The 13,133-nt window shown below is 43.1% G+C and overlaps 2 protein-coding genes across 4 annotated transcripts in view; both read right to left on the bottom strand.

Moving 5' to 3' along the window:
- Positions 1-1,285: 1,285 nt before the first annotated feature.
- LOC124039748 (protein CDV3 homolog) lies at positions 1,286-6,111 on the bottom strand. The gene is made up of 5 exons (XM_046356057.1): positions 5,672-6,111; positions 4,096-4,172; positions 3,845-3,975; positions 3,517-3,679; positions 1,286-3,406 (listed from the first exon to the last, which is right to left on the bottom strand). The coding sequence occupies exons 1-5, from the start codon at positions 5,876-5,878 to the stop codon at positions 3,277-3,279; spliced, it is 708 nt and encodes a 235-aa protein (XP_046212013.1). The 5' UTR covers positions 5,879-6,111; the 3' UTR covers positions 1,286-3,276.
- A 3,717-nt stretch (positions 6,112-9,828) lies between these two features.
- The window catches only part of LOC124039747 (transmembrane protein 108-like), a 66,493-nt gene continuing 63,188 nt past the window's right edge, over positions 9,829-13,133 (bottom strand). For 2 of the 3 annotated variants that reach the window (XM_046356053.1, XM_046356054.1), the window contains exon 5: positions 9,829-12,553. In XM_046356053.1, coding sequence (XP_046212009.1) covers positions 12,437-12,553 — 117 coding nt within the window. In that variant the 3' untranslated portion in view covers positions 9,829-12,436. The remainder of the gene's footprint in view (positions 12,554-13,133) is intronic. The other variant, XM_046356055.1, reaches the window with a different exon arrangement.

Genomic DNA, 13,133 nt, shown 5'->3' with positions numbered 1-13,133 from the left:
ATTCCAGTAATTAATTAAATAATTATACAATTTAACTCTGACACGTCGCGACCCAACCCATACTGATGTAGACTAGCCTACCCATACCCACACAGCCTACTCGCGCTGTAGCTGCGAGCTGTTGGCTAGTGAACGTGCCAACACCAGAGTAGACACATTTGCTATTTATTTTTTTGAGAACTATCGGTACAGTTGAAAATGTGATGGAAACACATTGAACTTTAGATTTGTATTTTGTGTACAGTACGTCATCACGCACTGATTTTTTTTATCCGCAACAAGTCATTTGTTGATTGTTTATTAAGTGTGAAATGTAATACATATTGTTAGCTGCATATGGGTTATTGTAGGGGATTTCTAAGCTTGCAATTTTAGAGGTATTATCTGTGTCCGAGAAACAGAACCTTAATGAGCAAGTAACCCAGACACCAGTCATGGGGTCAATGTCAGGTGCATTTGACTGCATGGCATGGTGTTTACAAGGTAATGTATGTTAACTCGTGTACATGTAGTCTGATCCTTGTCATTGAGGCTGGTGGGAGGACGAGCTCATTGTACTGGCTGGAATGGAATTAATGGTGCAGAGTCAAACGTGGTTTCATGTTTGATACCTTTCCATTTATTCCATTCCAGACATTTACAATCGCTCCTGCTCCATTTCAGACATTACAGTAGCTCCTCCCACCAGCATCCACTGGTGCGTCTGTCTCTCTCCCAACTTCACTCCTTGACTTTCCACTCTTTACCACTCGAACGCGCCCATTGGGGGAGCCACAGCGGGGTTTTCCACATTAGTTAAGCATTTGCATCTGATGTAAACTTTGACACAGCCAGAGATTTACTTATCCTTTACACCTGTCGCAGTCTTTGGCTCAGTACAGTTGTGGCTAGATAGAGCACAACTTTCCAACCTTAACCTGCGACGTTAAGTAACATACCGATTTAGGTAACAAATCACAGCTGGTGAGGTGAACCCTCAAAAACATTAAATTACTTAAGATAGTTAAAGATCTCAAAACACCACTTAAGATACAACTGTATCTAAAGTAGTGTGCACTTTTATCAGCTTTTAAACTGCAATTACATTTAAGGCTCAACCCCAGATGGTGCTCTGAAAGATCATTTATCAGTGTATTATTGTGCCTACTGAAATGTAATACTTACATGTTGCTAATTCCAATGCAGAATATTTTCATAGTTTCTCAGTGTGGCCTTATGTGAACATCTCGCCTACCCGTGAAATAAACAGTCACTTTTAAGTTAAGAACTCAGACAAAGACACCCATCACAAAGATCACTGTTTATTTTGTGTTAAACTAGTCTTCGATAACAGTTCTCAGTAGAAATGTTCGCTACTTCCACCCACAACGTTTAGGCAGGGGTCCACAGGATGCTTTGTGTGCTACAGTGCCCTCCACAACTCTGGCCATCCATTTGCACATTTTAAGTTCCATTACATTTCAGATGACTTCAACAGAAATATCTGAACACAACTCCAGCAATTCTTAGTTCTAACCCTCTGCTCAACCTAAGGAAATGCAAACATGGTTATTCTAATCTAAACCACCTGACCTTTCTATTTTACCGCATCGGTTCATGAGAGGAGACAGTGGTCAGGTGGTTTGGAGCCCAAGCTGAGAGATAGCAGGCACTGACTGAAGCTCTCCAGGACCAGGGATACATGTCATCGATCTGCTCTAAAGATTTCAATAAGTACAGAAACAATACACCTCATATTTGGAGAAGGAGCTTTGAGGGCAACTAACTCTGGGGAGGATGGAGAAAGGGGGTTGAGTTCCATTCTGCAGAATAGGGTAAACTTGAATGTCTTGCACTGAAGCAATTCAATGAATATAGGCTAAAGCAAACATATGTACTCAAACATGGACAGCAGTATGACAGGCCATACCTACTGTGGTCAATTACAGGCATTGGGTACAGAAGGGTCATTTTTGGGACGCTGTAGCTAGTATCTTTGCACCTGTAACAATATGTCAGTCTATTTTTCATATCCCACCTCTACACAATGACGTAAGTTCACGAACACTGGTGGAAACAAAGCCCTCAAAAGTAAAACAAAAAGGGCAGAATCCTCAGAATCCTGTAAAAAGTCAAAACATCTACCAAAGGAATGACTTCAGATTAGAAAGGAGGAGCTTTAATAACGGTTTGCCAATGTTAACAATCAAATTTTTAAAAGAGATGGGGCACAAGTCAAACAGTGGATATGAAGGACAGTTAGTCAGTATAATATTCTGACAAACTACAACTCAGCACTACATTCTTGAAGAGGAAAGGAGGTTGGTTTATCTTTAAGTTGCGAGATCCAAGAGGCTGGCAACATACCATGAGACAATGAGCAAGTTTCTCTCTAGAGAACGTAGCAGTTTCCCTCTCTCGCTCTTTACAGTAAGGCCACTTTTAAATAGTCATTCTAAATGAGGACCATAACTTCTCTCCTGTGTCCACAGATCTTTGCAGGAGTCCCATTCTTGAGGAAAACAAAATCAAGTTTCTAAGTGAAAGAGCCTGGTGGTCTTCTCGTCTGCAGGCCTGGTGTTTGCCCCACTCACCACCAAGAGCCAAAGCCCGCTCAACATGGTCACCACAGCTGTGACTGAGGTAGTCTCCCCTCACGTGCCCAAACCATAACTCAAACACACCAACCAACCATGTGCAGTTTGGGTTATAACGATCTCGCAAAAAAATAGATCTATTCGCAACAGTTCGTAAATTCTTCTCGCACTATTTTTTTCGTCTTCTTCGATCCTCTGTGGCTTTATAATCAAAGCAAGTGTAAGTCCAGAGAGAAGTTGTACCACACAACTGCTGCTCTGAAAACAATCCACAAAAGACAACCGTACGTTGCCATTTGCTGTTGTTGATGCTGCAGTGTCATTCATATGGGTGTATCATATAGATTTTATATTTTTTTTGTTTCAGTTAATCACTTGCCACAGCACTTTTGGATGTAGTCCTTCAGTTTTGCCAACCAGGTGCTTTGTGTATGTACTGTATATAATGCATGTAAATGTAAAGTGTGTCAGTTTATATGGTTCACTGTGTGAGGTGTATGAGAGTGTGTTTGTATGTATAATGTATGTATTGTACGGTGGTGTGAGGGAGAGAAGGTCCAGTGTGGTGGTGGCAGCAACGCCAGCATTCGTTGTCAGGACTGCGCTGTAGTTAGGTACACACAGCTGTAGTTCAGCTCCCTCTGGCGGCTGGGCAAGACCACGCTGGATGGGCGGGGGAGGGGAGGGGGGTTGGGGTGTGCTACTTGTCCCCCAAGATGGCGTACTGGTTACCGAGCTCCAACTGCTGCAGGGAGGCCCCACTGCCGCCTTCCTCTCGGCCACGGTTCTTGTGCTTCACCACCTCAAAGGTCTTCTCCATCTCCCTGTCTCTGAAACCCGAACATTGGATATATTAATTCAACAAACAAAGACATTTCTACACTATGTGTAACCACCTATGCATGCGTGTAAGATGAGTGATATTTAGAGGTGCACTGACCTGCGTGTCTCAACATGCTTGGAGCCGGCCCCGAGTGAGGGGAACTGTGTGTCGCTGAAGATCTCAGGGGGCCCCTGATTGGGGCCACGCTTGGTAGTGGTCAGTCGGGCCCCTGGGGGGCGGTACACCCCAGAAGGCTTTGACTCAGGCACCTCTTCCACCTCTGTAGAGACGAGAGCAGAGAAGAGAACCAGTCAGTGAAAACGGGGGCAAGGCTCATTAGTAGTCCACATTAATTGTCAAAACTACAGTGTCTGTATGGGAGTAACACTTCAATACTACAATTAAGGGTGTGGAATTAATACAGTGCGGAGTGAGATATACCCACCAACAGAGGCAGCGGCAGGTTGTGGGGCACCGGACTTGTTCCAAGGCCCAGACATTTTGTCTCCACTGACCAGGATGATCTCGCCATCTTCACCGACCTCCTCCTCATACTCCTCTTCCTCCTTCTCATCACTGCCACAACCACCAGAGAAAACAGTCAACAAAAACATGCAACTAGTACAAACGTTTAACATGTCATTAGGGTAGTGCCTACTGAATGAATGCAACCCCCCCCCCCCCATTCAGCCTTACCTTATCTGGAGAGCCTGCAGCCTGAGTCCGCTGTAGTCCACCTCCTTCGCCTCAAACTCCTTCCACTCCTCATCCTCCTGCAGACAGAGCAACGCTCATCAGTTACACAACCCACTGACTGATGGTTTAGCAATCCAAGGGTGTGTTCGAAAATTCAATCTTGAGTGCCAGAGTGCGCCCTGGGCATTCATACATTCAGAGCGTGGTCAGATTGTAAATTCACAACGTTTCGCTCCAGAGCGTACACTGGACACTCTGGCTGAGGAGTAGGTTTGAGCAGAGTGTTCAGACCTCTCAACGGCAGTCAAGCACCCAAGCCAAATGGTTAACGTTGGCTAGCTACTTCCAAACAAATGAGAACACCTCAGACTATTTTACAAGCCCTTGCAGAGCTGGTTAGGCAGTTTTCACATTATTCAGAGCGTTGGTGACCAACTGTGCTGCTGGAAACAATTGAATTACGCTTTTTTGCGGACACTGGCCATATTCAACGGGTGTTGTGCGTTCTTAAATTCAGTTATTATGCACTCTGGCACACTCAGACAAGAGTGCTCGGAAATTGGAGTAGATGGCCAGAGTGAATTTGCCAACGCACCCCAAGGACTCATACATTTGTGTTTTATCAATCTCAATTGATCATGCAAACTTTGCCATCAAAAGGAACGTTTGTCAAGGGTACAAATAAAATAGAAACTTGGATCTAGATACTGGCCACGCCCTAATTTGGCAGACTCAAAACGTTATTACAACATCCATGGAACGTGTCAACCTCAGAACCATGTTACCTGCATAAAATGCTAGCTACTAGTAACGTTATCGCCAGTAAGTTCTACTCTTTGTGCTTTTGTCTGCACAAAGAAAGGTTCTAAGTTTAACAGCTGTAGTCCAGTCCCCATTTTCCAGGCCTAACCACCTGAACCCTCAGACGAATATTGCAGGCCTAAGCATCTAGCGAATGAGGCCAAATAGCTCGTACGTTAACTTTACTCGTCTTCCAATTTGACAGATGTCAAAATTAATTAGCTAGTTAGTAAGCTAGTTATATTTGCATTCGTCATGACGCATGTTACTACAACGCTGGCAATATTTTCCAATAATAATCCAATTCTTCACGAGCCATGTTGCTGGCTAGCTAACTAATGTTACGCCAGTCATAATCCAATGTGTGCCAGTTTTCACCTGTCGAAAACATTCTAGCCACACTGTTTGCCAGTTAGCTATCGTTGATCAATCGAGAAAGCCGACACTGGCGCGGCCTAAAGTCATCGAGAAATGTCTGCTCACCGTCTGGAATACATCGTGAGTTTGCAGTCTAGCTAAGTTAGCGAACTCAATTATTGGATTGCTATTTTAAGTACCTAACCAACTGGCTAGTTAGCTAAACGTACATATTTATCTCCATAAATCATGTGTGAGGCCGGTGTAATAACTAGCCAGCCATTGTGTATTACCAAACAGTCATGGCATGAGTCATCATCGTTATCAGGCAAACTAGCTAGCAAACATATTGACTTGGCTAGTAGTAGCAAGTAGCTTGCTGGCTAACTAGTACTAGCGCGGCGCTAGCTAACGTTACCTTCTCCGGCTGCGCATCTTGATTTTCGTTTTTCGTGCCCAACTTCTCCTTTTCCTTCTTGTTCTTTTTCAAGACAATTGGTGTTGGCCCAACTGGAGCTTCTTTTCCCTTACCTCCCTTTTCTTTCTTCTTCTTTTTATCCCTCTTGGCAAAGAAATCATCCAGGCTCTTCTCTGGAGCAGCACCACAAGTCTCTACATCCGCCATCTTCTTTCAGAAACAAACGCTATGCAAAGACAATCGTAAATTTCACAAAGTCTCTATAATTCAGTTGAAGGGGAGGGATTAAATTGTTATTCTACCAGAGCAATCAAACAATTTCCCTTCTAGCGTAAAAAAGAAAATGTAGCTACTGTCTGACCGCCTGTCTTTCAATGTGCCACATTACCAATCTTTGGGGGCTGCGCTCGCTCACTGCTATTTGACAGGCAAACCGGATGTACAGCCAATACATACTTTCCAGGATGCCCCGGATGAACATGAACATAAACACAATGGACATGCTGAAGAACCAATTAACTGCAAATAAAAAAACTTTAACCAATGAAATTGCATGTCTTTTTTATCGCCCTATCACAGTAGCCTGGTAGTAATCTGAAACCACACCATGAGGTCTACTGTTAGTAGTGTGTTCCTCACTGATCAATTGACTGTATTGATCATTGACCAGTTGATCATGGAACCATAGAGCAGCACTTAAACACATCTTTATTTTATTAATGAGTTTTCTTGTTTTCTCAAAGCTGGCATTCCAAGTCATTACAGTAGAATCAAATTTCAAATATATATTTTTTTTATATAGCCCTTCGTACATCAGCTGATATCTCACAGTGCTGTACAGAAACCCAGCCTAAAACCCCAAACAGCAAGCAATGCAGGTGTTGAAGCACGCTGGCTAGGAAAAACTCCCTAGAAAAGCCAAACCCTAGGAAGAAATCTAGAGAGGAACCAGGCTATGAGGGGTGGCCAGTCCTCTTCTGGCTGTGCTGGGTGGAGATTATAACAGAACATGGCCAAGATGTTCAAATGTTCATAAATGACCAGCATGGTCAAATAATAATAATCACAGTAGTTGTTGAGGGTGCAGCAAGTCAGCACCTCAGGAGTAAATGTCAGTTGGCTTTTCATAGCCGATCATTAAGAGTATCTCTACCACTCCTGCTGTCTCTAGAGAGTTGAAAACAGCAGGTCTGGGACAGGTAGCACGTCCGGTGAACAGGTCAGGATTCCATAGCCGCAGGCAGAACAGTTGAAACTGGAGCAGCAGCACGGCCAGGTGGACTGGGGACAGCAAGGAGTCATCATGCCAGGTAGTCCTGAGACATGGTCCTAGGGCTCAGGTCCTCCGAGAGAGAGAAAAAAAGAGAATTAGAGAGAGAATACTTAAATTCACACAGGACACCGGATAAGACAGGAGAAATACTCCAGATATAACAAACTGACCCTAGTCCCCAGACACATAAACTACTGCAGCATAAATACTGGAGGCTGAGACAGGAGGGGTCAGGAGACACTGTGGCCCCATCCGATGATACCCCCAGACAGGGGGGTAGAGCATTGCAGTAGTCTAACCTAGAAGCAACAAAAGCATGGATTAATTTTTCTGCATCATTTTTGGACAGAAAGTTTCTGATTTTTGCAATGTTACGTAGATGGAAAAAAAGCTGTCCTTGAAACAGTCTTGATATGTTAGTCAAAAGAGAGATCAGGGTCCAGAGTAACGCCGAGGTCCTTCACAGTTTTATTTGAGACGACTGTACAACCATTAAGATTAATTGTCAGAGTCAACAGAAGATCTCTTTGTTTCTTGGGACCTAGAACCAGCATCTCTGTTTTGACCGAGTTTAAAAGTAGAAAGTTTGCAACCATCCACTTCCTTATGTCTGAAACACAGGCTTCCAGGGAGGGCAATTTTGGGGCTTCACCATGTTTCATTGAAATGGACAGCTGTGTGTCATCCGCATAGCAGTGAAAGTTAACATTATGTTTTCGAATGACATCCCCAAGAGGTAAAATATATAGTGAAAACAATAGTGGTCCTAAAACGGAACCTAGAGGAACACCGAAATTTACAGTTGATTTGTCAGAGGACAAACCATTCACAGACGGATATCTTTTCGACAGATAAGATCTAAACCAGGCCAGAACTTGTCCGGGTAGACCAATTTGGGTTTCCAATCTCTTGGGTTTCCAAGAGAATGTGGTGATCGAAAGCAGCACTAAGGTCTAGGAGCACGAGGACAGATGCAGAGCCTCGGTCTGATGCCATTAAAAGTTCATTTACCACCTTCACAAGTGCAGTCTCAGTGCTATGATGGGGTCTAAAACCAGACTGAAGCATTTCATATAAATTGTTTGTTTGGCTGCACAACAGCCTTTTCTAAACATTTTGAGAGGAATGGAAGATTCGATATGGTAGTTTGGCTTTTTCAAGAGAGGCTTTATTACTGCCACTTTTAGTGAGTTTGGTACACATCCGGTGGATAGAGAGCCATTTATTATGTTCAACATAGGAGGGCCAAGCACAGGAAGCAGCTCTTTCAGTAGTTTACTTGGAATAGGGTCCAGTATGCAGCTTGAAGGTTTAGAGGCCATGATTATTTTCATCATTGCGTCAAGAGATATAGTACAAAAACACTTGAGTGTCTCTCTTGGTCCTAGGTCCTGGCAGAGTTGTGCAGACTCAGGACAACTGAGCTTTGAACGAATACGCAGATTTAAAGAGGAGTCTGTAATTTGCTTTCTAATAATCATGATCTTTTCCTCAAAGAAGTTCATGAATTTATTACTGCTGAAGTGAAAGCCATCCTCACTTGGGGAATTGCTGCTTTTTAGTTAGCTTTGCGACAGTATTAAAAATACATTTCGGATTGTTCTTATTTTCAATGAAGTTGGAAAAATAGGATAATCGAGCAGCAGTAAGGGCTCTTTGATACTGCACGGTACTGTCTTTCCAAGCTCGTCGGAAGACTTCCAGTTTGGTGTGGCGCCATTTCTATTCCAATTTTCTGGAAGCTTGTTTCAGAGCTCGGGTATTTTCTGTATACCAGGGAGCTAGTTTCTTATGAGAAATGTTTTTAGTTTTTAGGGGTGCAACTGCATCTAGGGTATTGCGCAAGGTTAAATTGAGTTCCTCAGTTAGGTGGTTAACTGATTTTTGTCCTCTGACGTCCTTGGGTAGGCAGAGGGAGACTGGAAGGGCATCAAGGAATCTTTGTGTTGTCTGTGAATTTATAGCACGACTTTCAATGCTCCTTGGTTGGGGCCTGAGCAGATTATTTGTTGCAATTGCAAACTTAATAAAATGGTGGTCCGATAGTCCAGGATGAAAAACATTAAGATCCACAACATTTATTCCATGGGACAAAACTAGGTCCAGAGTATGACTGTGACAGTGAGTAGGTCAAGACACATGTTGGACAAAATCCACTGAGTCGATGATGGCTCCGAAAGCCTTTTGGAGTGGGTCTGTGGACTTTTCCATGTGAATAGTAAAAGTCACCAAAAATAATATTATCTGCTATGACTACAAGGTCCGATAGGAATTCAGGGAACTCAATGAGGAATGCTGTATATGGCCCAGGAGGCCTGTAAACAGTAGCTATAAAAAGTGATTGAGTAGGCTGCATAGATTTCATGACTAGAAGCTTAAAAGACGAAAGCGTCATTTTTTTTTGTTTGTAAATTGAACTTTGCTATCGTAAATGTTAGCAACACCTCTGCCTTTTCCGGGATGCACGGGGAATATGGTCACTAGTGTAACCAGGAGGTGAGGCCTCATTTAACTCAGCAAATTCATCAGGCTTAAGCCATGTTTCAGTCAGGCCAATCACATCAAGATTAGAAGTATTGTGGGAGCCTGGATGCGACCTTCGATGAAAACGTACTTATTCCTGCTCTCCATTCAATGATAGTCTTCACTTTATATATTGTGTGCTTTCCACAGGCGTGATGCCACCGTGTGAAACTATGAGCTTAGCATGGGACTGGGCTGTCCATCGAGCAGATTTCCTCTATTAGGCCTACTATGACTATTGGGCAGGACAATGACCCAACACACATCCAGGCCCACCAGTATATTTTGTGTAAAGGGCCTACATGGTCCCATCCTAGGGTAGTTGAAACCTCTTACATAATAGTCAAACAATGACAACAAATGACATTGAATATTAGCGTATTTATTAGTGATAGGAGAAAGTGGTAGGTCGTCAATGCACCCCAAGTAGTGAAGCTCTCTAGTTAAGCATTAGCAAAGTGTAGGCTTTATCCAATGACAGTGAGGCCATGTATAGAATGGCCACTAGCCAGATCCAGCAGAGATGAACAGAGAACATTCTAGTCAATGGTTTAGCTGGGGTCAGCAAGGCACTGACATTGCTTTGTCCCAGAGGTTTAATGTACATCTGTCTGCAGCAAGTGGGAATGCTTCTTCTCTCATTTTTTAGTTAATGGACAATTAAAATTAAGATAGCCTTGTGTAGCGTAGAAGGTTGATCATAGAAAATACCAATTGGCAGTGGCACAATTTCTCAGGAGTACTATGCAGCTACTATGCAGTTAATATGCAACTAAAACAGTCGTCATGGATGAGTGGAAGAAGTCAAATAGATGAATAGTCAATAAGACACAGAGAATGTTCAAAGCTTTTCTCTTCTATTGCTCAGCAGTAAAAATGACAGTGTATGTTACGATACAAAAAATACATGACGCTGGACACAAGATACTGCCCCTCCTCTCCATTCTACATTTAGCAAAATACCCATTCTCTGGTATGGCACCTTGTGCCCATTGCAGCAACACTGAGTATACAAAACATTATGAACTCCTGCTCTTTCCATAACATAGACTGGCCAGGTGTATCCAGGTGATCCCTTACTGATATCACTTGTTAAATCCACTTCAATCAATGTAAATGAAGGGGAGGAAACAGGTTAAATAATGATATTTAAGCCTTGAGACAATTGAGACATGGATTGTGTATGTGTGCCATTCAGTGGGTGAATGGGCAGGACAAAAATGTAAGTGCCTTTGAACAGGGTTTGGTAGTAGGGGCCAGGCGTACCAGTTTGTATCAAGAACTGCAACACTGCTGGTTTTTCCACACTCAACAGTTTCCTGTGTGTATCAAGAATGGTCCACCAACCAGACGACATCCAGCCAACTTGACACAACTGTGGGAAGCATTGGAGTCAACATGGGCCAGCATCCCTGTGGAACGCTTTCGACACCTTGTAGAGTCCATGTCCTGACGTATTGAGTGTCTTCTGAGGGCAAAGGGGGGAGGGGTGCACCTTAATACTAGGTAGGTGTCCCTAATGTTTGGTATACTCAGTGCACATCCAGTAGGTTGATAACATATTCAACAAAACGCTAATTCAACATAATTTTCAAACACTGGGTAGTATGATTGAACAGATAAGCATTTCACAATGTGACAAGCAGAGGCAGTAACAAAAGGCAACATTTAGCAACTACAAACATGTGACAAAGCAAAAGTAAAGCATGATACACAAATCGATTTGATATTGAAACAAAATATGTATGTTTGATTAAACTCTGCCACTGTATGTGCTCACAGTAAATATCTCAGTATTTTCATTGGTCATGATTTCTACGGCATTTTTTATTTTTACATCCAGAAATTAAATCAAATATCATTCAGTATCTGTACATTACAGTAATAAACACAAGTTACTCTCATGGACAAATACTGTACTTATGGAGGGAGATTATGATATGTTTGGTCTCAAAATATTTAGGGTTAGAGAGGTTAGAGAGGTTAGAGAGGTTAGAGAGGTTAGAGAGGTTAGCTAACGTTAAACAAACATCATTGACTGCCAAAACCAGAACCCACTCCATAACACAAATCCATACAGACAAACAGACAAAGATACACACAGACAGGCACGCACGCACACACACACACGTGCACACACACACACGTGCACACACACACACACACACACACACACACACACACACACACACACACACACACACACACACACACACACACACACACACACACACACACACACACACACACACACACACACACACACACACACACACACACACACACACACACACACACAGACTGACAGACAGCTTGACAAAGGGAGTTAAGACATGTACGTGGTCCCTCAACAGAGAGGCTGGTGACACGCGAGGGGGAAAGTCCATTTGGTCTATTCAGATACAACCCTATACCCTCTGGGCACTCTCTACTACAACCTGGCCTCACAAACCTTGCCCTAAACCTCCATATCCCCTCAAGTACGTAGGTACAGAATTCAAGTTCAACAGGCTTTTCAGTAAGTATTTTGGGTTTGATTTTTAAGAAAATGAAACATAACGTTCTTACATAATATATTTTCTCTAAAGCAGAATTGAAGTGGCCATGTCCACAATGCTCTCACCATCAAGCCCACTGTAACAAAAGGCAAATCACACATACTCCGTAGATTATAAAGACATACAAACCATTATTACAATTAAGCTTTTGTAGAAAATGTACATCAGAAAAATATGCAGGCAAACCCTCATAGTAAATAGTGTCTGTTTTTAGCTCTTCTCTTCGTCTCGTTTATGTATTCATAATATACAGTATAAAGTGGGTGTCTCTGAAGTTAACCACATGTATAAAAATGACAACGACAGGGAGAAAAGGGCGGGGGACATTTATTTTGAAAGTCAGACTTTTATTTTTGACAGTCTTGTACCGGTGGTATCAGGACATGGCCACCAGACCAGCATCTGTCCACTCTAGATGTCACAGGCCTTCTCTCTGTTGATGAACAGGGTCTCCTGGCAGAAAGGGTTAACCAGCACCACCCCGCTGTCGCTGTAGTCTCCATTAGGAGGTAGGCACGTCTCCTGCTCCTGAAACACACGCACACAGTCATGCACGCACACATGCACGCACGCACATACGAAACACACAACACACAAAGGCTAGTGAGATTCAGGGCAGAGTGTTTTGCGACTTAGGAGACACAAACAATTCTCCGTGCTTGGGGTCTGAATCGTATGTAGTAGAAAGGTGAGGACAAAAGATGGCTGACTGATTAAGCTAGCAGAAAGAACACAGAGAGACAAAAATAGAGAGAAAGAGGGAGGGGAGTTGAACAGGCTACACAACATAGAAAATAAGTAAAGAAGGGAAGGGGAGACTCAGCAGAACACAGCAACACAGCAGAGGGAGGGAAGAGTGGAAGAGGGAGGAGCGGGAGAGAGACAGAGGAGAGTTAGTAGAGGGAGAGGGAGAGAGAGAAATCGTGGCAGTGACTCAGCTAAAAAGACAACAGGGGGTGGGGGAGAAAATGCAGAAAAAAACAGAGTGATTCAGAAGAACAAGCCTTACAGAAAGAGAGGGGACGGGAAGAGGTACATTCTAGCTGGCAATACCCCTAACCCTAACATTAACACTTCACTGTATTTAGTACTTGAACTATTGTATGGA

This window comes from Oncorhynchus gorbuscha, linkage group LG07, assembly GCF_021184085.1.
Source record: "Oncorhynchus gorbuscha isolate QuinsamMale2020 ecotype Even-year linkage group LG07, OgorEven_v1.0, whole genome shotgun sequence".
Classification (NCBI taxonomy): domain Eukaryota; kingdom Metazoa; phylum Chordata; class Actinopteri; order Salmoniformes; family Salmonidae; genus Oncorhynchus; species Oncorhynchus gorbuscha.
This window is presented reverse-complemented; position numbering and strand designations above follow the sequence as displayed.